Raw genomic sequence first — 27,462 nt, forward strand, 5'->3', positions numbered from 1 at the left:
CGTTTGATGTACATGGCGAATTTGGTTTGCAAATATTGTAAGTCGTAGCCATATTGAAAATGATAATGATAAAAATGTCGAAATCGTTCTGTTTTACCACTTGTGTTTTTGTTCGGCGAATAAGAGGTGCATTTTTATTTTATTTAAAACGTCCATTGCAAACAACAAAAGCAGAGCTTATGCCAGGCACGAAATTCCATTATGGCGAATGGACTTAAAAAAAAAAAAAAAAAACAAACCAAAATCGATCGCGAATCAGATACCGCCAGAGGCAAATGGAAATAAAGACCAGATGCTTGTGGAAAACTCGTTGCTTCGGCCAGTCTGATCGAGGAAAAGTTACTTAATATTCGCATCTTATTAAAGCGCATTCGATCGGACGAATTTTGGGGTTCAACACAAAGTGAGGGTGGTAAGTTCACATTTCATTTATGAGGGATGTTTCATTTGTGGATTATTCACCGACTAGTATTTTTTAATTAAAATAATTAACGGAAAAACGCGAGCTCGAGTCCAGATGAAGACAAAGATAGAGATGACAAAAATACCAAATCGTCCCACCGCAATAGTTGTGTGTTTTCGTGGACGTTTTAAAATATGTAAAATACAGTAGAGTTGGGCAAAAGACTCTCGGGCAAAAATAGCCGTTAAATTAAATTCTAAACCGAGGGCCGCCAGCAAGCAAGACACGGTATTAAAATGTTAACGATCCACGGGGGCGGTGCACTTCGGATGACTTTTTACACAATACAAACATAAAAAAAAAAACGCGCCCAATCGTCCCGAGGAGTGTTTGCCGCCGCCGCCGCTAAACTGTGTTTTTTAAGACGTTCCATTTTTTTTTTTCGAGGTTAGTAATAAGTAAGTAACGTGCGACGTTCAAAAACAACAATATGCAATAAATATGATAAAAACTATCGGATTGTCATACAACGTGCCGTGTGTAGAGTTAGTGTAGGCCACATACAAAAAACGGCGGCGGCGACGACGACGACGACAATCGGGCAAAGCACATAATATTATAAAATCGTTATTAATATAAAAGCGCAGTGGCGTGTTTAGACAACAATGTTAAAAATAAAAATACTATTTAGTTGTTTATAATTTGTTTGTCACGCTTATTTGGCGAACCCGATGCGAATAAATCATATTTTCATCACTCGAGTCGCAGATGATACTCGTTATGTAAATACTTTTCTAATACTATTGAAAAAACCTATACTACTATTGGTTACCTACGGTTGCATATACACATCCGATGGCCAACATTAAAATCAATATAATTACACAACTAATTTGCAATGCTTGTTATCTCATACAATAACCATCAACTAACAACATAACGTTTCCATAGCGTTCTTTGATCCTATACGAGTCATATCCCTCCTCTGAAAAGAGAGGACAAGGCGTAAACTATAAAGCGAATATCGTAAACACGCCACCGACAAAACCCCCCGTGTATGGGTGTAATAATATATTCGTTAGAGAGACGGTTAATAATTATTTATATGCAGTCGATAACGTTTTTTTTTTTTTTAAAGCCGGTGAAATTCTGTGAGAGTCATCAATAGCTGATAATAAACGAGCGCGCGCGGTGTGTGTATAATACTTCCGAGAGAAGGGGTGGAACGTCGACACGATGTTACAACAACAGTATAATAATATATATATATATTGTTATGCGTAAAGCGTGCAAATTATCACACTAGTATATGTTATTAAAAACAAAAAAAAAACGGTATACAACAAAACAAAAATATACGTTATTTGATTATAGCTTTTTGGCCGAACCAATTCGAAAACGACGTGCCCCGTTTTGCCGAATCATGCAAAATTTACCTGCGCTGACCCCCAGCGACGAAAGGCTGGATGTCAGTGAGGTCAAGTTGGTCGGATAGCTGTTGGCTGCCGAACCGACCGCCTGTTGAGGCTGTGGTTGGAGACCTGCTACACACACACACACATACATACACACAACAACAAATGACACGGTTTTTTTAAACGCATCATAAATTTATAGTAGTAGCAGCAGTGGTAGTGGTAATAGTAAAAATAATAATAATAATAATAGCAAAAAACGCGAGAACACTGAAAAAAAAAGCGACCAACGACAACATAATGTTACAGTAGTCTACTACTCAATGAAATATATTATACCTAGTAGTTTAAAACAACGTCAAGAGACGAACGACGCCACCGCGTTTTAAGTCTCGTGGAACAATTTTGGGGTAAAGCAGTAATTTTGAAGTTGCAAAACTTGCAAGTACAATCAAAAACAAGTGCTCGGTTTATTTTTAATATCGGATTGTGCCAGTAGAAAAAACATATTTATACATTATTTTCGATTGTAAATATGTTTGTACTTTAACAAGTAGAAGATTCTCTACATTAATTATTGTTACACACGTTAGAAACATACGTTTCGGAGTTTTTTTTAATGCTAGGACGACGGTCTCACAACCAGAAAGTATCTCTAAAACTAAAGAAATTCGAACTTGAACATATAAGTCCACTCTCTTAATGCAACAAAACGTGCGGCTATAAGCTGTATAATCGGTATTTTTACCGCAATTTATTATTTATCACGTTTACATTATGTAGCCGTTAGTGCTAATTAGGTTATTCCGCGGATTAGGTGCATATAAACTTAATTTTGTAATGCGAATTAACTATTTAATTCGAATTGTCCAGTTGAACTACTCCGGGATTAAAAATTACATATAAACCCAAACACGCTAGCTAATGATGCGCGTTAACTTCATTTGCATTAGACGGTGGTAATTATTATTATTATTATTATTATTATTACTACTATTATTATAATCGTTGATTGCACATTTGATAATGAAGATGGTTTGCCGTCGTTTTCATTTTTCGTTATTGAATTTTGGCATTCGTGTACGTAATATACAATACCAAATAGAATAGAGGCGGCAGGGTGAAAAAATCACAACAAAAAAAAAAGCTTGTCGAATCGTTTCCCTCCGTCCGGGACGTATATCACAAAATAAGAAAAGAAAATCATCGGCGACTTGAAAGTACATATATTGTTTTAAAATTTTGGAGGGAAACGACAGGCGGGCGGCCATGACAGTTTCGATAGCGATAAATTAATAAGTATAAAAATGATTGTTGTGTTTACCTTGCTGGGCGTTGACGATGACGGAAGCGGGCGAGACCAGCCGCAGTTGGCCGCCGTTGCGGGTCATCACCAGCGAACCGTTTTGGTCGTAGAACGCCGGTATCACTTGGTACTGGGTGCCGTCCGCTTGCGACGGGCTCATGGGCCTACGCTGTTGGTTGGCCGTGTTGGTACCGTTGGCCGCGGTGCCGGGTTGGCCGCCGGCCGCGCCAGCCGGTTGGATGATGCTGCCCGCCGGGTACATTCCCCACGGTACGCCGTAGTACTGCGGTACCACCGTCGGACCTGAGCCCATAAAGCCTTCATTGAGACAAACGCACACGCACACACACACACACAAATACAGAAAATGTGTAGTAGTTTATATACAAGGGATGGGGGTAACACATAACATATATTATATTATTATTAATAATAAAGAAAAAAATAAGTATGTATTCATAAGACATAATATTAATACCAAACCGGATTCTTATGTCTCCTAAAAAAAATAAAAAATATTATGTTTTTACACACAACCAATAAATAAAATTTGCCTTTAGTGCAATATTGTAAAAACATAAAAATCCGATTATCTACGAAATTACTCAAACTTAATTTAATAACAACTATCTAACTTTAATTTTTGAAATAGATTAACTTTAAATTAATACTTTATTTAATTATTGTGTGACACGCGAGGGTCGATTTCTTCTAATGAAAGCTCTCCAATGTCAACCATATAATACTTCCATGTATCTCTCTCTTTTCATCTTTCATTTGTCGCATTAAACTGTTATCCTATCCTTACATACCTTGTAATTTCTTAAGATTCCACGCCCGAACCTTATTCATTATTTTTGGTAAATCGTTTAAGTAGGTTCAAATACATTTTTTTTCTATCTATTTCAACTTGAGCGCTTATGTAACCACGACTTACAGTAAACTAATAACATTTGATCGTTGAGGTTTCAACCAATAAAATCAGAAATAACCACTACATCTTGCCTTCTGGACACACCTTTAAAACTGTCTCAGTACACGAAGTTCAAACAAAAATTATAAAAACAAACTCGTTTATCATTAGATTTTTAGATATCTTTGCTAACTTAATTGATCACCAAGTCAAATCTATTAGTTTTCTCTTTCTTTTATTTCTACAAACCCTCGCGTATCGTATTATCTTAATGCATTTAATTTAAATTTGAGAAATTACAAAAAAAAAAAAAACCGCTATTTTATATTATGTTAAGATATTTACCGGCAATGACGTAGGGTTCTTGGGGATTGATCAGGTAAGGCGTGGTACCCGCCGTGCCGGGCGGCGCGAACGTGGCCGCAGCCGCTGCGGCCGCGACAGGCGTGGCGGCCGGAGCCGACGCTGCCGCCGCAAGTCCGGCAGCCGCCGCTGCCAATTGCTGTTGTTGTTGCAGGTGGAATTGTTGTTGTTGTTGCTGCTGGATGAGCTGCAGTTGTTGGGCAGCCACCGCGGCCGCTGCGGCCGGATTGGCGGCGGCCGCCGCTGCTGCTGCGGCTGCTTGTTGGGCTTGATGATTGCGGAACAACTGCTAAACGACATGCAAGGTTATTAATACCAGTAAAAAAATAACATGTAAATACACAAACACACACATGGACCAAACACCGTACATAATTGTAAACACGTCCTGTCACAAACTTAAAAAAAAACTTTAAGGCATAAAGGCTTAATTTTAAAAAAAAATCTCTGAAAATCTGGGAGCTTTGGCTTTTCTGTTGTAAATAAACTCGTTACACATTTTCACGGCATCAGCATACTGTAATTACAAACACTAATCAAAAGATTTTCCCGTCGAATGAATATTTACGCCATTAACGAACTTGTGTTTGATAAGTTTGATTTTCCTTGAACTCAAACAGAGTTTATTTTAAGTTAAACCGTTTAATGATTTATTATTTTCAACAACCCAGTTGCTGTAAAAAAAAAAAACAAGTCATAAGATATCTTGAGACCGTAAATGTTTTTTTTTTTTTAAAGTATGTTGTCGAAAGATACAAAACCTTTGTAGCTGCCATTTGTATGTCAACCCATCTCGACTTTTAGTATAGTTTAATGGGAATTACATAGATCTACAATGTTGAATATTGGTTTCTATCGAGTTTTATTACAGTAAATATGATACAATTTAATGTCGCCGACCGTAATTGCTTTTTTTTACGATGCTTCTTCTTTTTTTTTTTTTAATTATTTTCAGCTGGATAAAGCTTATAATCATGTATTAAAATGTCCTTAACGAGTCGAGTTTCAAGTTTGTAACACCGCAAAGGTTGTCGAATTAAAAATGGAGATTCATTATGATAAAACAGTATGACAAAGGCATTATTTTTTATTGGGACTAGTAGAAGTCTCATTCCTAACTCGAACAAATTTTACTTATGGTTTTAAATTTATACAATGATGAATATTTTAATTTTAATATAGGTATAGTTTTTTTAAATTAACAAAATAAATAATGCTTACATTTAAAATTTTCATAAATATATTATTTTTGCATGCTTCAAATATTTAAAAAAATGATAGAATTTTTTTGTTTATTTTTATTGCATTTTATCAGTGATCTAATAAGTTATTATGAGAGAGGCGGCGAATATTGAACCAAAACAAACTACGGCCAACAGTAAAAAAAAAAAAAAATGTCGCCAGTTCGACTATATACTTCAATAAAAAAAAAGTTATAACAGAAATGTGTGAACATGTGTTACAGGTACGGAAAATCAATTTCTTAACGTCAACGTCAGAAAAATCGCAACAATAAAAAACAATACATTAGCCATCACATATTTTACACAATTTAATATAGTACACGGCAATTCTAAAATAATAACGGCAGTAAGTCTTAGGTTAAAAGTCGGAGGGGCGGGCAGTGGTCACTTTTTTTCCGTTGTTGTTTTTCTACTACCCTCTCCGTTTTATAACAATAATCATTAACATGACATTTTTTATTCTCACTCGTCGATCGACCTTGAAATTGACATTTTCGTCGGGCGTTTTACGACGATTTGCTCCAAGACGTGTACGTCCCCCTCTCAAGAGTACACACACACAATACATTATACAAAAAGGCGTGGCCGTCGTTCACAAAAGGGGAATAAAAAAGTCCAATGTTCTTACAACACAATAAAAACAACTGCGTCTACTATACACACTCACCCCTTTCGAAAACGATGCAATAACACAGAGTAAACTAATATAAACCACCCGTCCACGTCATCGAGGCTAAGCCAAGCCTAACCTTGTAGTCCTAACCTACAACGTGGTTTTTTTCAATTTGGCGAACGATTTTCAAAATCGATGCCATAAAAAAAAAAACCACTAAATCGCTTGTAACGCCGAACCGCCTGTCAACGAACCCCGTCGTTTTCGCTGCGGATAAGTGTTTTTTTTTTTGTATGAAGATGAGATTGAATTATTTAAAAAGAAAACCGCAGCACCATGCGGACACAAAAAGCCAATTACTCAGATGTATTTTGCGGTTAAAACCAACGGATTTCGTGAAATTCCCACGACGTGGGCGCCCCAGACACGCTTTATGTACATACATTATTCCCCCCCCCCCCCTAAAAGAACCAGATATTAACATCGATTTTATAATCAATAATGATTTTACGATTAACAAATATTATTTACAATAAAACAACGATGTACATTTTTTTTTTTTTTTTTTTACAATTATTCACAAATTTTATTACAAGAAGTGTGAAACGAGTGCGATATCGGGTAGAATTTGCGCAAGTCGAAAGAAAACGCACGTTTTTTTTTTGTCGCAATTTCCGCTACCAAGACCAAAATATGTCGGTTCCAAATGGTCTCCCGGCGTAAGTTATTGCTTGTTAGGTTTGCATAACATTACACTCACGTTTACAACAATGTCGCGTTAATATAGGGAATGGCGTCAGAGGAATTCCAAGCGGGCGAGCACCGAACGGAGCTTATGACCAAGTTATTTACAAAAGCAATATTTTAGGCATTTACCGGCGCCGCCGCGCTCACCGATATTCGATTGCCGCCTGTATAGAATACGTACACACGTTATAGGGGACATGGGAAATAAACGATCGAAAGGCCTTTTATGTTGGCAAACACACACACACATCCGCCGCCAATTGGGGAGAGGAAGCACAAGTTAATCGAATACATTTTCGGTCGCCATTAATATTGCAAAGAGCATTCAGCAACGGAGCCGACGCGACAATGGTGTCTCCGCCGTACCTGCATGAGTAAATGGAAAACTAGGACCGACAAAACGACATCATTTCTATTGCACCCTTCCCACAGCCATCATCATACATTTTTAACCCGCACTTAGGGAAAATAGCCATCGCCGGACAGAGTTCATTATTTAACAAGCATATGCCACGGGGGGGGGGGGGGGAAATACGAGAGGGATATCCAAATGACCACACGGGTAAGTACGTAGTCGACAGTGAGGCTGGGGGGGGGGCGTATAATAATAATGTGATAATACTATATAAATAAATAAACAAACGATCATCGTACACCTGCGTTGTAAAGGTTGAGGAAATTCTAAAATAACACATTATTATCGAACGATTCTCTCTCTGGGTTTTTTTTTTTTTTTTTTTAATCGCAGTTTTGATGACTGGCGGATTTTACCATAGTATCCAGCTATCGCAGGAATACAAAGTTTTTACAAAGGTTGAACCCTATAGAATGAAGACATGGACGAGGAGAGGAGAATTATAGTTTATTACAAAAGCGCGGTTGCAAGCAACCAATGCAACCGAAAAAAAAAATGATTTGAGAGACAAACTTCAATCGCCGCAAGAGACATAATGGAAGGACGTCATAAAAAAACTTATTCAGACCTTTCGCCGGTTTTGATGGGCACAACGATAATAGTATAACCGTTCCGGAAACTTATATATATATGCTATAGCCCCTTAAAGTTATAGAAAAAAAACGGAATTCGCTCTAATGACGCATCGTCGGACACGATTTCCAAATGAGAAAATTCACGGTTCGGAAAATATAACGCTATAATTACTGTATCATACACATGTGATATGTAACATGATTTTCGTGAGCGTTTCCTCGTTTGGAAGATATCCGTGACGCGTATCCGGTAAGCTCTTGGCGAGGATTACCGATTGTGAACGCTAAACCGTCCGCACACATTTACAGGTATGCGTGTGTAGGGGGGGTGTTATAATAGAATAATCGACTATGGGAAAAGCGTCGCACGGCCGATCCAATTAAGCGTCGAGGGTGTCAACTTGACACACACACACACAATAACAATAATAGTAATAATATTATTATAGCATATGATTGTGATCTCCGGACCAATAGGGAAAATTTGATACGCAGTCGTGTTGTAATCGACGGGGTTGGAAATTTTGGATGAAATGATTAATTAACAAATGCGCGCAATGGGTGGCTCTACTAGACAGTGTGTGGTACGAATCGATCAACCGATGACGGCAAAAGTTATAGCGGCGGTCGTACCGGTGAACGACCGAAATGGTTTTGCGGGAGTCCAGAGTAGAAGAGGGCAGGACGACTAGGAGACGGAGACAAGTTGGAAATGGCGTTTTGGCGATAACAGTGAAAACGATTAATAGACACAAAGCGCACACAAAAGTGTCTGATCCAATAACGAACAAAGCATGAAATGCGGGTAAAACAGAAGCATACATCGTTGTGTCCATATTAATCTGATAGACAACAACGTTCTGACCGTGGACGCTTCGGCCTAATCTAACTTGCGCAGATTTAAAACGCTCGTTACAGAGACCATTACAAAATATGGAACACATACATACTCTTGTCAAGGTAAGCCGATATGAACATGCATTCGATATAAACCAGAGATAAAATTATAAATTCACCCCAATCAGACCCGAGGGAAAGTTACACAATACATGTGTTTGATTTGACGGTAAACATTTTAAATAATAAAAATTCTAAAATAAAACTAAAAAATATTATTGAAATTTCCACGAAACACTAATATAAATGTTGTACTCTAGGTTAGCAACGCACGAGATTGGAAAACGGCCACTGGGTTATATTTGTGTGATACATCAGGATCAACATGAGATAGGAGAGAGGAGGGGAAAGAGAAAATGTGTAGAGCCGTTCGGTTAGAACAAGTGACGCTGTGATGGAAAATGGAAATTGAATCGGCGAGAGCGAAAAAAATTGCAAACAAACTTAAACAAAATACATAATATGCAAATCCAAAGAACAGATGAGATAAAAATGTTTTGAGAAATCGAAGAGCACCGAAGGAAAACGTTTTGCTTAATTTATATTTACTAATAGTAAAGAGTGAAGTTGTGCAACCAACTGTCCTCCCACATTGGTTTTGTAGATAAAAAAAATTACAATTTGCTGTTTTTCTTAGTAAACAAAATACAGAGGTGGCGGTATCGAATTGTGGGCGTAACCACTAAGCAAGTTAGGGAGCGGAAGAAAACTTACTTCTTGGTAACGTTGATCGCACCTGACGAGTCTCTTGGGGCCCCAGTGTTGTGCATAATCTTATTCGAATAATTATTCAAAAGAATAATTATTTCAAAATTTATTTGAGTAATGATATTTTTAATTGTTTGAATACAAAATTATTCAAAAAACTTTTACTTAAATAATGGGCGACCTAGATGGTTATTTAGACAACGTTTTATTCGAATGATGCATAACTTTGTTTGAAGGTTAACGATCAATCACGGTCTTAGATCCAGCGTCAAGTGACTAAATTCGATTTTTAAACGTCTTATTTCTCATTCTACGTACTTAAAGAGGTCAACGCGAAATACAAACGAAAATTTCCGACGGCACAATTTTCCAAAGTAAACACGTTTAAATGTTTGTGTTGCTGTTTGAATGTTGTTGATTATGTTTATTTAGCGGAAATCAAACAAACGGAAAAGCTAAAAAAAAAAGCGAAGAATAAAGGGAAAAAAAGAGACAGTCGGTGAAAAATTTCTAACTGAAACGACTGTAAGGAAAAACTTGGGGGCGGGGTTGATAGTTAAAGTCAAAACAAATTAATGAAATTAAAATGTTACGTCAAAGAGCTTAACGGTTAGGACGGAGAAGGGGAGGAGGTTGGTACGCTTGGGTTGTGTTAGGTGGTGAAGACGACGACGCATCTATTATCTATCATTGTGTGTGCAGCAAGTCATTTCTCCTCAACCAAAAAGTTAACACGCCCACATCATTGCATTGGGAGCGTATATATATTTCATCAAATCGTCTCATTGTTTGTTAAAAAGGCGACGGCGGTGGCAATATAAATGCAAAATCGATTTAAATCAAAACGCCGTTAAAAACATGTACGCTGTCATCGTCGACTCCCGATTTGCATACGGTCCCCCGGAATCACTTTGGGACTCGACGGATCGGAATTAATTTTGCCCTTCCCGTCCCCGGATTTCGGGATGGATCTGGCCGTCAATCCATTACACTCGAAATAAGATAACACACACACACAAACAACGGTAATCGAATTTACTATTGATATCAGTAGTAACCTATTCCGTCAAGTCCGCATTATAATAACTAACGAATCTCCTCCCCGAGAGTATTAAGCATTACTGTTTACTCGGGCGAAAAGGAACATACGTCGAACGTATATTTTATTTAGCGCTGTCGAATTAACCTAACCTAACACAGACGTATTGAATGTTTTTTTTTTAAATTTTAACAAAAGTAAACCAGTGCAAATATATAGATGAACGACGAAACCAGATCCCGACGGGTACGTAAGTCAAAAGTGGATGGAAAAATCGCCACCCCCACGCGTATTCTCGAGTACGAATTGAACACACACTCCTCCCATTCGCTCGACGGTCCTATCCTACTTGCGAAGGATGCGCGTACACCAACACTACACAACAACTCGGGGCAAGTTTGTCAATTAATTAAAATTTAAGCTCGTCCTCTCTCGTACTCTACCTATACACTATCCATAACAACCGCCATCGTCGATCGGTACCGGAGTCGTCCCTCTTAATCGCAAGTGCCGCCAAAGTTATGCGAGTTTTAAGATTGCCAGCTGGTGTTGCCCGCCCAAATTTATGTAAACCAATTTAATTACACGGTCAAAGGGTGGCAGCGGCGAACGGCTTAAATATTATCTATGGATACCCCGCACAAGGCCATGCTTGTGAGGGTTCCGTTGTCCGGAACACGAAACTACACGAATGGTATATCTATTACACGGTCGTCGGTGACGATATTCCCAACTATACGATGTACTCCGTTCGTGTAACGGGAGAGACCCTACCCCTGTAACAGAATTTCGAAAAATAGGATTTTTAGATTAAGCGACCGGTTTACATAGTCGTCAATATCTTATTTTAAAGAATTCGGATTTCGCCTAACTCGGCTTTATATCATGGAAGAATCGAATTTTCCATTTGTCTATCCACGTTTGACCGTCCTTACCTCTTTCATACTGGTGTCGTCATATAGACATACTTTACGACGACACTGGAAGTTATTAGCCTGGTGCGGTGCCGACATTTCCGACAAACAAACGTATCGCCCACGTTCATGTCGAAATCTGACATAACTCATATAAGCACACAGACGGCGGCATCGCATAATAATCATAATTACACGGTTCGACAATTTGGAATCGCTTCATACAGGCGAATCACGTGTAACTGACATGATGATGTGGTTGCGCAACGAAGCAGTGGTGGTTATTAAACCCGTTAGCGGCGTTCCTCCAACGTGTTCTCAATGGATTTCCAATAACAAACCAACCAGACGACACGATTAAAACGTCATTGTTTTGCCCGAGACGACGTCAGCTGGTCTGGTTTTTGCTATAGTTTCTATTTTCGTTGTTGTTTTAATCAGACATCGAAACTTTGCAGACGGGATTACTCTCGGTCCGTCGAGACGCACACACCGTAAATACCCTCGTCGGTGAACTGTAGGTACCGCAGAACATTTTATGTTATACAATATAATAGTAGCGTTGAAAAAATGAATTTCGATGACGCCGAGAGGGACGGATATGTTCGTTGGTTGGCGGCGCTGAGCGGCAAAAGGGAGACGATAGCCGCCTTAATCCACACTGTATGTGCGGCGCGCGTACCCAGGAGGTCGAATGCTCGTGTGCTCGGGGTTCAGGTTGGGGGTAGGTAAATAGAATTACGGCGGGTAGGGCAATATCACATTGTCATTGCGTATATCCCTCGGGGTAGACAGGTCAAGGGCGGGGGAGAGGGGGGGGGAGATATTTTCATCAACAAAATCCCTTTTGCCCGACACACAATTACGCCGACGACACACGATGACGATCAAATTATCTATACGCCGACGACACGGGAGCACCCACTTTGAGTTTGGACGAGAACACGGGCGCACGTTTAGTTGCCATTTTTTCATACATTCCGAGCAGTGTACACTACACGTTATGGGCTGGTACGCCTGCCCTCCCCAAACCCAAAACGGTTATACCGAGGGAAGGATTTCCGGATTTCGGTTACGATTCTTCCATATGGGGTGTTTTCGGCGATTGTTGGAGAATTTTCTCGGACCGCCGTTGACCGGCAACAGAACCAACCATAACAACACGCTTGGACTACCCTCGACGGCGGTTCCTAAACAAACTACTCACACTACCAGCGAGACGGGACTTTGGTGGAATTCCGACCCTCTCCGCGGAAAAGCAAATGCTAAGCGTGCAGAATTAAATTAAATTTTGCGAGTACTACGACCCGACACTGTTGGTTATTTCGTATGGATTTATTTAAATTAATTTCTCCGTAAACATGTACAGGAATGCGAATAGACTACCTTTTCTGTAGTATATCACCCGCGACCGACCCGGCAGAGAGCACGGGCATGAGTAACATCACGCTGGTCAATTGGTAGGTTTATGATTTTTGGAAATTAATAACGGCACCTCGAGACCGTAATCGGTTGGCAAGCGCAGTTTACTCAATAAAAGTTTCCATATTGTATATTTTTATATCAGTCTCGTCCCTAATCCATTACAAAAATGTAACACAACTCGGGATTAGCCGGGATCAAGGGTAGTTTCCGTAAAACTCTTCTCGGGGTGAAAAACACCTTGGGATTAATTTCGAATTTTGGTCTTTTCGACGGGTTTAAAAACTCGATAATGGTTGAGTACACTTGTGTTTACAATAGTCGTTATGTATTAAGTGCCGGCTGTCGGCAATTAATTTTGGAAATTCTTCTCTTTAGTAGTAGTGACGGACAACCCCAGATGAAGGTTAGGAGCGGTTGTACAGTACACCAAAACAAAGCCGGATTAAAAACAAACTACGTTTTCGACGCAGCCTAACTAATTAATATCCACCGCCACAGCTGTTTTAGGTTAGCTAATTATATTATAAATTTTATCTACCCTCGGATATCATATCCTCAACGTTCCTGTAAAGATGACCGCCGTGGCATTTAAATGTCCTCTGCTGACATTTTTAAACAATGGCCAATATGCGTAGCATAAACGAGGGTGAAAGTTATGGGCGGCCTTTCCATTGTACATGCAGAAAAACCCTTTTTACATGGTCGATAAATTGAAAATAAAAAAAACTACGACATTTACACCTCTTCCCTTTCCTTCCAGTTTAGTTCTTCAATGGGAACTTACCGAAAAGTCGTCCCCGGAGAGGCTACTTCTATGCACGAGAGAGTACTCATTTGGCTTTTGCCGGTTAGGTTGAAATTTTCACCCGACCGGCCAAAGGCAAATGAGATTTTTCAAATGGTCGAGTCATCATTTAGAAATAATATTTTATTTTATACATGATAGCCGTTTTTTGCAATCATTGGCTTAAAATGTAATCACCGCCTCAAAAACGTTAACTGTCATTTTTTACCGTTCATTAACATAAAGAGACGGAGATGAGTTTTATTTAGCATTCATTTTTCCCCCCACCGTAAATAAATATTCTTTTTCGGTGGGTCTACTAAAATGCAAACCGTATTTGTTTCCGGGCTTACGGCCAGTGCGTCAGTCAAGATAAAAATCTATTCGATTAGGCGATTTGAATATTAATTTATGCGATTTCGTATGTTGTTTTTAAATAAATAAAATACGATTTCCAAACAGCCACACTTTCAATTATTATTATGTGTTGACTCTTATCAATTTTTGTTAAACAAACAAAATATAAATAACACACAAAACAATATATATTGTAACGTCCATCGAATGTTGTTTACGACAGCGTATTTAATTTGGTCCAGAAAGCTTTTTTTAGTATTTTTTTTTTTTAATAAATATTTTCAATGTTTAACTGGCACGAACCCGCGGGTATAGATTTTTGGTTAATATAATATAATCGTTTCGACGGACTTATCGGATTGTACTGTTGGCGAAGGGCGTTTATTATGCAAATATTATCGTCGCTAAAGGGGGGGTGTGGTCCCAAAAGTTTTCTGGCAAATTACTAATTACCGTGTAAACATTTACACATCTATACGGCAAAATCGTAAGCATGGCGGCACCAGCTGAGGAGCAAACGCCAACGGCCAATAACAACACCACGATGAAATAATCACCGGCGCACAATTGCTCGTAGTTTTCCCAAAACACTTTTTGAGAAACAATTACAAACGGCTATGTTAATACTTTTTTTTTAACCATTTTGTGCTCACGTCTAACCGTTTTTGACGTATATTATAAAATAAAAAAAAACCCCGAGACTATTATTTTTCGTGGCGGTACAAAGTATAAGTTCGAAAATGTACCTATAGACCAACGAAACAAAGTTGAGTGATACTCCATCGTCTAAATCAGTTGTCTCAATCCAAACCAGAAGAATTCTACCCATACACCACTGTTGAAAACGGCCATCTGCCTAATTCCTAAGTATGAGTGAAGCGTGTTAGCTCAAAAAAAATGTATATTCGCTATCGACGGTGAGGCAAACACAACACCGGCACGCAATAATTTTGGATTATTTCAATAAAAATGTATTTCTATATACTTCGATCCCCTCTTGTTGTAAAATCACTATCTCGTTATAATTGTATTTGTAATTCAGGCATGTACTATATTATACTATAAATTAACGAGCAAGGGAGGGAAATTAAGGACAGATTTATGCGAATCAACCGCAATTACGTGCAACGGTCGTTATTATAGTAAACACATTTAGGCGTCTCCGCATTTTTTTTTTTATACGTTCAGATATTTATGATGAACCACTTAATGGCCGACCAATGTAATGGCTAGAATGTTAAACGAAAAAACGCGTCTGTTTTGTATAATTTTTTTAACGCTCCCGTAAAAGGGTAATGCTTTCGAGAAACATTATTTTTTCAATTTGGAATTTATGAGATTTATGTGCAATATTGGCTTCGGATACGGTCTCTCATGAAATTAATGCGACATAAATGTTATTGATTTATTTTTACATAATATATTTCAATTTTGGAGGAATGCAAAGGAAATACTAATACATGTTAAGTAATGAAAATAAAACATCTATTCGAGTAATCTTGAATGAAACCGTGGGAGCTTATAAACGTTTTCAATGGAACAAGACAGGTTAGAAATAAAATATGAATTCGGGACAAGCGAAGTATAAAATACTAAATAATACACACAAAATTACAGGATTTATTCGTAAAGCAGATATTGTGATGGATACACAACAGAGAAATTCTTCCGAGTACTAAAAAAAGAATATTTTCTCGTCGTCTTTTTTTCGCGTATCATAAGCGGGGCTGGATTGGTTTCAAACATTTTTCTTTGAAAAGTTACTGTAACTGAAGTTCGATAATTGGAGCGCTTTTGCCATCTGAAGCACAACAACTTACTCCTCGTTAATTTCAGTTGGCGAACGGGTAAGATAAATCCCCCAAAATCTTACGTACAAACAGCTTTTAAAAGTCGTCGAGGATAAAACAAAATTATTTTATCGTGTCGCATAAACTTTATGACCGCTTTTAACACTTATTAATAATCGTTACATTTGTTTTCGTGGAAATAGCAAGCGATGAGAGAAAAAAACTTTTTGATGGCCATATATATTATATTATAGAAATTTTTTGTCAAGACCAAACCGAGGGGTTAAAATCCAACGGATTATGATTGATCGCGGGTCTCGGTAAAAAAAATAAAACTTTGAAGCAAAAACCGATCGAACGCAATTTGTCATGTATAGGCCGCACAGTATCTGTTATTTTTGCATGCACTGTCGCCTCCACATATTTATGATACATGTTAATGATCCATTTATTTAAAAAAAATTAATAAAACAACTATTTTTCACCGTTAACTACTCGTTTAAAAGCGTAAAAAGAACTGTAACGTTTGCACTATAAAATCACTTTTTGTAGAGAAAGAAAACAAGTAAAACCGTAAAAAAAAAGAAGCCTAATAAAATCAAAATAGTAAACAAACGTTATTTGATGCTATCGATACGACAAGAAAACCGCCACAAGCAGCATAAAATAATATATCGTGGGTAGTCGTTACCAATGGCCTTGTTTTATGTTTTTGTTCAATATACGCTTTTAATAGATTTTGTAAAAGGCCACTCCCCGTTCCTTTTTAAACCACCCTTCTCCTAACCTTCCACACGCACTATTGTATATTAATTTTACCTATAATAATCTAGCGGTCTTGGGCAACTCCTTTTCACCCGGTGCCGAGTTGTAACATTTGGCGCATTAATCACAATCCGACACACCATCGCTGTATATATATATATATATAACAATATTATTATTATTTCTACGGTCATATTGTAAATAAATATACAAACATATATACATATTATACGATGGCGTACGTTTTTAATGACAAATGAACCGCCGGTCGCGTTTTGGCATAGGAAAAATGACTAATGGAAACCGACGACGGCGCCGCGAGCGTTTCAAAAATAGGCACCAGCCAGTGCGGAAAAATGCAAAGAAAAATCAACCAAACAACAATAACAAAACACTGACAATTGATTAATCCCGTCAAAGGTTACCGGCCGACACGGGCGACCTTTCATGCGGACATAGACCGTTGAAAAATATATATATATATAAGTACATGAAAAAAAAAAACACTATCGTGAACTCCTGACACGAGTCTATTCCATTGTGCGTTTATTGAAAATAAATCACACGCACAATTTATCAAAACAAAAGTCTTGTAAAGCAGCCAAGATCGCGAAAAGCTCACTCGCCTTTTAAGAAAAAAATAAGGTCCGATTGGCTTTCGTCGTACACGCCGAAATCAAAACAAATCCATTAAAATTCAAGTCAGAGGCCCAATTTTTGTCATTGCAATCACACATGTGTAGACGCCCGTCGCGTCAGAGAAAAAAAATGTACCGAATGTCGTCAAAATAGAAACGGATTTTTCAAATAAATCTGTTACATTAACAAAATTTTATATAAATAAATAACTGATAAGGTGGTGTGTGCGGGAACTAAAGTTTAAAGACTATTAGGAAATTTAACTCAACTTTTTACGATATAAATTGTAGGCACTGCACATAATCATATTATAACTGTTAAGTAAACAGAATTGTACACGCTTATTACCATACATATTTGTATGTAAATGTATTTCGAGTTTACCGACACTAGAATAATATGTTAAACAAACGTATGGAATCTTTTACCTGAAATAAAAATTTACATAACAAAAATGCACATTATAATTCTGAGAACACCACTTTTGGAATTGAGCATAAAAACAAAAATCATAATACATAAAAGCGCGTGAACCTGGTGTAAAACAATTAGAGAATTAAACAAATATTTTTTTTTTAACTACCTATACAATTTGTATTGAGTACAGAGCACGGTGATGCGACTTCGGTGAACGTACACAAAGGTATACCAATGGCCTACACGCACAAAGGACTTTTGCATAATCAGATTATCTGTCGAGCCATGCAATTTTCCTCGAACACTGAATTAATCAATTAATAGGAAAGCGCTCAGACAACCTAACCATCCGAATATCGAGTAGTGCCTAACCTGACCTGTTTTACCGTACGGATATTTTGAAAATATTAATGTTTTCTATATTTTCGTAATAATTTTGTGTAAAACTAAAAGAAACCACCGAAATAGAATAAAACCGTAAATCCTCATTTGTTTTAACTACTAATTAGGTAAATACTACGTTTACAAACAATTTTCGTTTTTATTCGATTTAACGACGTCAGCGGAAAATTGCAATGGGAACGTTCATCAAATGTACATATTAATGTAAACCACGAGGGAATGAGATACATAACATTAGACGGGTGGTTTTGTTTTGCGTGTAAAGGGTTTGAAAGTGGAATCCTCTGTAACACGAAAATTATATCGTGTTTCATATATATATATATATATATATTCTCTTCTCGACCACTTATTTTTTTTTATACTCTATTCAGTCGACATAATCTCCAGAGATATTTGTTCGCCTCCGCTTATGGCCGGCCGAGGTCGTAGTAATACTATTGTCCGACGTTTGACTTCCACTATTATACACGGAGAGAGAAAGAAGAAAGCAACGCGTTAAGTTAAAACTAGACGTTTTATTACCCACTATAGTAAAATAAAAACAACTTATATATGTATTCACACAGCCATATACTACGTATGAGTGTCTCGTGTATTCGAGATGGGTTTCGGCTGAAGAAAAATTATTGTATTGTTCTTGGGGATAAGTCTCAGGCACAGACTACTGTGGTGTAAATATGGTTTTACGAAATAATCCTGGTCGCAGATTTATAGAACACCCCCAGAGCATAAATATATATTATACATCCACTCACACACCATGATCGGTGGTATATCGATATGGTCTTATATCCGAACCACATGCCCTCACATACTTTAAAGATGTCGTCTATGAGTTCTAAAATAATGATTAAGTCATAGCTGGTGCTCGGATGTTGTGCCTTTGCAAGTTTGTACTGAATGGTCCGGGAAAATATATATGTGAGCTATAAAAAAAAACCTTTTGAATTTCAAAACAGTATATACTGAAGTAACTTATGGTATTATTTTATAGCGGACTATATACAGTTAATAAACACGAATGTGACGTTATTTAGATGAACTTTTCATAAAATATTTACTACGGCCCAAGTGCGCTTTTACCCCGGGAGAGCTTTTCGTGTATGTCGTTAATACTGCTTTGAATATTCTTTTTGGTAACCTTTTTTGTCCGGCAAATGTAGTGTGTACTATGCAGATATTATTTGGTGGTCTTCCATACCTATATTTTGGTGACGGCTATTTTCGCTACACACAAGAGAAATAGGTAAGCCGCGATAAATCATAAATCTCTTCCGGTCCATGCTCGTCCCCCCGAAAACGGTATTGTAGCTATTATTATTTTTATTATAGCAGTATACATTTTGTTCGCACAGATGACAACCGCCATTAGTTTTACCGACAAAACTATATGGTCGACAAAAAAAAAAAAAAAATAACAAATATTAAATGACACAAAAACAGTTTTCGTTTAACGGCATTTCGACGGAACAAAATAAACATGTACAAGTAAAAATACGTACATTAATTCTACTATGTATGGGGGGTTACCTCTCATCCATCCACCACCCAAAACGAATCGCGTTATCATAAAGGTTATCCTCGGTTTAATTAATTAAATTTTTATTTCTAACATTTTTTATTTTTTTTTTATTAATTAAAAAAGTAGATTAATGCTTGTCCTACCCGCAGGAGATTTAAAAGGTAATAGAGGACGAACCGGAGCTCAAAAGGTCGGCCGTGTCATTTTCTTGATGTATACGCAAAACATGACGTAACAAAAAAATACGGTTTTTTATACTTCTCCTATAATAGTAATTATAATACATACTCACGGTTGGCTCACGTGTGCGCAAATAGCTTAATCACAAAAAATTAATATCCCACTCACCTGAAACAGAAATAAAGCAAAATATTAGTAACGATAAATCAATAATTATATGTTTTGGAAAGCGTTATAAAGTAAATAATAGTATTTATCAAATATCGAGAAGAAGAAGAGTCGTCAAGAAACTGTGTAAGTCATTTTGTTATTCACAAAACGTACGGCGGCGGTAGAAATGTTCAAGGTAACAGTTTCATTTTTTTTTTTTGTAACTTTTTCTTTTTTGCTCTCGCGGTCTCTTATTATGCAAACGAGCTGAGGACCAGCCCATAGGTATTAATCAACACACACAATAAGAGATAACAAACTTCAAAGCTACTTGGGACGTCAAAGTGTAACGCCGAGTACTTTCGTTTTTTTTTTTTACTTTATAGCTTCAGATTTTTTTTATATTCACAACCCATTGTGCCTTATTTTCTTCCTGCTGAAGTTTTCATTTCATTATAAATATCAATCGTCAACAATCACGAAAATCCGTCATTTAATGTATATATATAAATCTACATGCACATTAAGTCAAGACGCATCAGTTATAAACATTCGAGGGACGGCGGCGACACCCGCTTAAGGGATAACAGAAAGGACTTAGATCGGAGGGCGGGTGGTTTTATTATTACCGAACCGTGGTACAATTATGTGCGAAAAGGTGCGACGAAGGTTAAATTTTCCGGTCCAATGGCTTTTTAACGAACGGATCGCCTAACGGTCGGGGATGGGTATTTATTTAGATATAGCACGTCGGTGGTGGTGCCCGTCGCACTTTGAGACAATTAATCAAAGTATTAAGTCTTAACGGGGGTCGGAACAGATAAGAGGTTGGAGGTGGTTACAGCTATGCGGCACCGACCGGACGTTGCGTTTTTAATCAATTTTCGACGTCGCTAAAACAAGTTACCCCGCCCTTAATACAACACCTGCGGTAGATTCCGTCGGTAGATACTAAACACACGGGAAGGATTGATTAAGACGCGCTATTCCTTTTTTTAAAAGGTGTGTCTTGGGTTATGTATGTGTATGTGTATACAGAGACGGGCGGCCGCGCCCAAAAAGGCTTTTAACTCGGTAGGGGAACTACGCCCTTTGTGCGCCGTTAAGAGCCGGTGCACGTCCGTCGATATCGTTGCTTTTGGTTGATTGAAAATATAAAAGAATACGACGGCGATGGGATTTAATGGCTTTGGACGGTGATAAGCTACCCGAAAGTAGTAATGACCGCTTCGGGCCAAGTAGGATTCGCCTTGGCAATGTCATTGTGTCGGAGGAACAAAAGGGAAACGGCAAAATAATGGGTTTTCGGTGTGGCGCACACACCGATTGATCGGACAGAAAAGTGTAAACGCAAAAAAAAAAAATAACTTTAAAAATAATAACGATTCAATATCTTATTGACTACTCCGTTTTGCGGTTTCTAAAATAATATTGGACTACACCGCATTAACCTTAAAAATCTGTTATGTGATCGCGCCGTCGCCGCGTGCATAATCACAGTCAGGAGATTAATACCCGCAAGGACGGGACGGCCGACCAATTTCAATTTAGCATTCGTTTTCCCCCCACCGTAAAAAAAAAATATACTTTTTCGGTGGGTCTACTGAAAATGCGTGGTGGACGACTCTTTAATTCGGAAACTTTGCCCCGTTCGTAGCTCGCGAACATTATGATAATTTTAATTAACGTTGAATAATTGAAACGACAATAGACCCGAAACTGGCAACCGGAGTCGATCCCACAAACGATGGTAGGGGTAAATACAAGTACAGTGGCAGCTGTAGCAGCGGCACCTCGTATATTACAGCTGGAGCTGCTCTCCGACCATTCATCAACCGCCGCGCATACATCAATTCGGTCCCGGACGGCGCGAGTGTACCGAAATTGCATAGCCGGAACGCCGCGGTTGAACCGTTTTGCATTCCATGGCTCTTTCGACCGTCACACATGCAGACACAGTCACACACGATATCCTACTTTCCTGCCACCCTCAACTTCTTAATAAGCACTGGCAAAAGTAATAAACTAATACTGTTAAGTACAATATATAATATTATACAAAAATCTATTTTGGCGATAATAGGCGTTTCAACGCGGGGCGGCGATGGCGAGTTATTTTCAATAATATTAGTATCGATATTATTATTATACATAGGTAGTCATTCTTGCGGGAATCGTGATGGCGGTTACGGATATGATGGAAGGAATTCGTGTCGGCAGACCATTACCGATATTAACGATTCTCGTGTTGCCAGACAATTTGAATTCCTCGCACTCTTCCTCGCGTTACCTATACCTCTGCACCCCTCTCTCCTATTTCTAAGGTTATCAGTCACCCTAGTACAGTATAATATACATGTATTATATATATATACATACTATAAGACCGTGCCTAACCTTTAGTACCGGTCGGCGGCGCGGAAAAGCCGTCGCGATCTAGAACCGATAGGGCGAGTGGAAAGAAAAAATAATAAAATAATAATTTAACAATCAAACAAGCTCGCCGGGACAAGAGTGTTATTATTAAACACGGTCGACCTCGGGGGAATAGGACCATAAATATATATATATATATATATATACTACCGCATTTCCGAGAAAGCGTACAACGCAATTTTTCTCAATCCCTCCATTCATTACAAACCATTCCGAAGGTGATATTTAACCCACTCGTCTACCCCATCACCATCCTACACACATAAAAGCGTGTTACATAATAATAAATTATTATTTTCGTCTATAAGTAATTGCATATTATTTTTTACCATTCTTTACAGAATCGTAAAAAATAAAGATACAATGAACAAGCACGCTGTATACGCCTTCGAATCGTTGAGTTTTTTCCTAGTCGATTTTTAAGGCCAAAGATTTAAAAAAAACACTCGACCGTTAAAGAATGATTTTGTGCTACCAGGAATAATGGTTTGTGTTCACGAGGTAAACTGGCGGAACACAATATAGATTTTTCACCAAACGGTAATTTAGCCAGCCAACGCGGTCTATAACGACCGGGGTGCTGTTATCGCTCTAAATCAGACGTAACGATGGTTATGATCAATTTAGAAGTGTATCAAAACATCAGTACGCTATCAAAGGACTGGAACGCGATATTTGTATAAAAATACTAAAAGAATTTGAAAACAATATACTAAACGATGTAGTGTTTGTCGTAGTTTCAAATACCATATAAAACCAACTTATATTATCTATACCCAGTTGCACGTCAACTGTATGCGTGATGTCGCAATTTGTTCAATAAAAACGCACAATAATATTTGGCCAAAGACAAAATTAGGTTTAATGCTGGAGTATGGAAAACGCGAGTCCGCGTTACCGGTAAGACACTAAGCGACACCTTTGGGTGGAAAAAGCGTTTTTCCAGCGCTTCTGGTAAAAACTTACAAAAGGTAACAAAAGCCGCAAAAGAGCCAAAGGATTGTGGGGAAGTGGTTTTCGGCCTTTGAAAGTGAATTAAGACACTCTTCTTACAAGGAGGAGAGAAAACTGTGGGCAATGCAATAGAGTCGTTTTATGCCGCGACCGGGGGGGGATTAAGTCCTCTTGACGCGCACAACAAACACCATAATGGTCAAAGACCCAAGCAAATGTACCGAGGGGGCGATTAAACGTTGTCGAAACAAGCGTTAGGTTCCTCTCTTCTTTTTCTTATACCACTCTTTTGTGTAACCGTCCTCACAATACAAGCATATGTTCGAAGGTATCGAGGATAGTTCTTTCAATAATACACAATATATTGATTTACTAGCTCCGTCTTACTAATATACTGGTCGTGTAATATAATATACTTCTTTCACGACCGCACACAATTATTATTATTGAACGTATCTCGCCAATAGGGTCTAATACGAGTAGTATTATTATATTTCTAATATTTCTTCTTACAGACATCGAGTCATCGTTCGTTCGCGGTTATTGGATCCTATTATACACATTCTATCCGCCGTCTGGTATAGGCCACAGGGTGTACCCGAATATTGTGTAAAGATACAAAAATTGTAACAAGAGAAAGCTATACCCATGGTAAGCAAACAAATTTCACTAAAAACGAAAGTAACAATATAAACTATAATATTAGGGTACAGCAGTTTCTATTTAACCGAAAAAAACAACAACTGTTAAAAATACCTGTGGGATTGAAGAGATTCTTTATGAGAAGTAATATGCTAATCTTTCTATGCTAAAAGCTAATTTTGTTTTATACTTAATGCCGCCGCAATACTAGATAATTGGAATACCTACTTGATGGGAATAATCATGGAATACTGTTAAATTTTGTTTATCCTTCGCCGAGTATGACCTCATACCGAGTGCGAAATCCCATCCGGATACACCCTATACAAATAAGCAAAAGGAACCCACGTCATGGTGAGGAATTACTTAAGGTTTTACGACTGTGTAGAAGACACATAACAACCCAGTCAGTCGCGCCAATAATATATGGACGTGCACGAACCGTTTTACTTCAAAAGCTTAATAGAGTGGTTTTTTTTATTATTATTATTCTTATTAGTATAGCATGCACTTTCGCGGGATAAACCAAAGGCGAGGAAGGTTTCTTATGGCTCGTAAAGAGAACAAAATTAAGCTTAGCAGCGACTTGGTTTTTTTGTTTTTGCAGACTAGCTTTTTTTTTAAGTAGGCAAATACCAATATTCGGAAATAACCGAAACGAGACGAGTAATGTGTACAGTGGAGGAAAATACTATTTTATAAACAAAGCCAGCTGTTGTTGAATGTATGGACTCCTAAAAGAAACGATTGCGTTTAGACTTACAACAATAGCCGTGAAACGATTTGATAAGATGCATTTTATGAGCAAATAGCGCTGTTAGTAAGTAAAGGAGTAAAAATGGACTTCAGGTTTATTTAATTTTTTTACCAAAAAATATAGACCTTTCTAAACTATCCAAGTTCAAATATTGTGATACGTTATTTCCGGTACGTTTGAAAACTACAGTAAACAATATAAGTTACAAATGCGCGGTTACAATAATATTGTTGCACATAAGTACAGATGCCAACAACATGTAATTCTGTTACTATTATATATCATCTAACAAGTTTGACGGGTTGGCGGTACACCACTCAATTTAGGAGTTCCATACAATATAACGGATAGTATTAAATTGGCGAACCGTGCGTAAACACCCTTCATGTTTAACATTTTTGACATTTAATCCATTTTGTTTTTGTTCATGAAATTAAAAACAAATTATCGCAGAAATTACCCGCTACTATTCTAATAACGAATTTACCGGAACACAAGACCATTTGTAGTCTATGGATGAGTAAACATTTATAGTCTACCCAGTCAATAGCTGTAGAATTCATATACAAGCAACGCATTATATATATATATTAAAAAATTAACGTCTTTGGACGAGAGGAGCACGACGCACGCGCCTTCTACTTACGCCATTAATCATCCGTGCACAACGACACGAGCTTAAAAGCTCTCGTGTTAAATTACCACATTAATTGATGAAATACTTGAGCCAAGGTAAATGCATATAATATATTGGAGAGAGAAAAGGAAAGATTGAGTGTTATTGCTCGACGAATGACAGTAACCTTTATATGCCGCTTCCCGCTATCGCCTTCAAAGGCCGCACACCTCTTCGGCGTGTTCCGTGTGTTCACTTTCGTTTCCTCTGAACTTCCCACCCCCTAAAACCTTTCAATAGTGGCACGCTTCGGCGGTAAACAAGGCGACCGAATTTACGTCACGACATCACTCACCTGAACAGCGTTAATGACGAGAAATTTATTTACACACAGCCCGGTTTTCGTTCTCGTCGGCAATAACGAGTCCACTATTCCTCCTCGTCTCTTTTACACGCCGTTGTCGATCCAGCTCTCAAAGATGAAACCAAAATTGATTTTGAAACTCGGCTAACGCCACGCGCGCGAAAAAAACAAATAGTTAAACGCAAACAAAACAAAATTGTCTTGTTTACACAACACATACACAATAGCATTTATACATAGGTTAATTTAAACGGGGTTTCGGCAGACTTAACCTGCCCCCCTTGCTCAATACACAAACGCTCACACACACTAACACCTCAAGGCCTTATAGGTTACGCGAGCGAGAATGATGTTTTTTTCCATCCGTTTGAGTTTCGCGTCGCTTCTCCCCTCCCTTTTCTGTTTTCACTACACCACGGTTTCTTCCCCTATTCTTCGGCGACGACCGTCATTACTATTGCCACCACCCCGTCAACCAACCACTACGACCGCTATCCGGAAAGACATGAAAAATGTATTCACATGTCAAACGTTTAGCGTCTGCAAATCCCTCGGCAAACCTTTTGCACGACTCGACCATTAATCTTGGCCGCGGCCCGTTTCCTGTGGCAATGCCAATGACAGTGGTGGGAGTGGTGGATAACTTCCATACCATTGTCGCGGCCGGCAATATTCGTGACGTTTGTCGAATTTAGTGCGGCGACGACACTATACACACTTGAAGAAGTTTCATCCTGCTCTGCACACGACGACGCTTTTTTCAAACAAGGTTTCTTTTTATTATTTTACCGCTTACCCTTATACGAAAATTGTTTGTGCATTTGACACTATCGCGACGCCGGATAAACTCCTGTTTTCAGACACATAAAATAACACAATATATTATTATTATGTTATCCAATCGCATCATCATAACCGAGCAGCAAAACTAAGACTAGACTGCATCATAATTTGCCACCATCGTTTATATAACAATAACCACAAGTTATTATTATTGCTTTACACAGAGAAAACATCTATTCGGTCAAACGTCTGCCGGTTATAGGTCGAGACGACTACTGTAAACTGTTTTCAAAATAACACCATACCGTTAATGATGATTTATTACAGTTCTCGTGTTTGTGGGGGAAAATAGAACTTTTGATATGATCATAGACATTTTAAGTAAAAACGGCCGCCGCCGTTGATAGAACGGACAGACTATATATTCAAATCACGGGAAAAAACGCAACAAAATATTCGTTTCATATAGAGATTAGCTAAATTGTCATATAATAGGGCCAGCAAGCTGAACATACCGCTTATTGCCGCCTTTTATTACTATAAAACATTTATATTTTCTTACTTTTTGTCTGTAACCAGAAGAAATCTTCGGTCTTCTAGCTCATCGACGAAACTAGTCTTAAATATTTGTGATAAAATTCTATACTATGTGTTATTTACACACACAAACCACAATGGCGTCAGCCGACATAATTGGATAGACACAAATAACATAATTTATCTATGACACTGTGACTAAACAGATTAATTACAATCCTCAGTTGTTAATTTTAAGGCGATTATCTTTATTTTATTGATCCGCGTGGCTTTTATTTATAATTGTGAACATTAAAACATGCCATGTTTGGATGTTAGACGCCGAAATATTCAAAACCTACAGAATATTAAAGCTATTAGGATTTCACAATATATTAATACCGATGG

General features: G+C 38.0%; 1 protein-coding gene across 6 annotated transcripts in view; it reads right to left on the reverse strand.

Annotated features, from left to right (window-relative positions):
* LOC126834616 (maternal protein pumilio-like) overlaps positions 1–27,462 on the reverse strand; it is a 104,055-nt gene that overhangs the window by 5,780 nt on the left and 70,813 nt on the right. For all 6 annotated transcript variants that reach the window (XM_050566683.1, XM_050566681.1, XM_050566680.1 and 3 more), the window contains 2 exons: positions 4,383–4,689; positions 3,143–3,442 (listed from right to left, as the gene is read on the reverse strand). In XM_050566683.1, coding sequence (XP_050422640.1) covers positions 3,143–3,442; positions 4,383–4,689 — 607 coding nt within the window. The remainder of the gene's footprint in view (positions 1–3,142; positions 3,443–4,382; positions 4,690–27,462) is intronic.

Source organism: Adelges cooleyi, unplaced genomic scaffold (genome assembly GCF_023614345.1).
Source record: "Adelges cooleyi isolate 19-005CV unplaced genomic scaffold, UGA_ACOO_1.1 ACOO_flye_CR_arks_rails_tigmint_CR_PRNA_21, whole genome shotgun sequence".
In the NCBI taxonomy this organism is placed as follows: domain Eukaryota; kingdom Metazoa; phylum Arthropoda; class Insecta; order Hemiptera; family Adelgidae; genus Adelges; species Adelges cooleyi.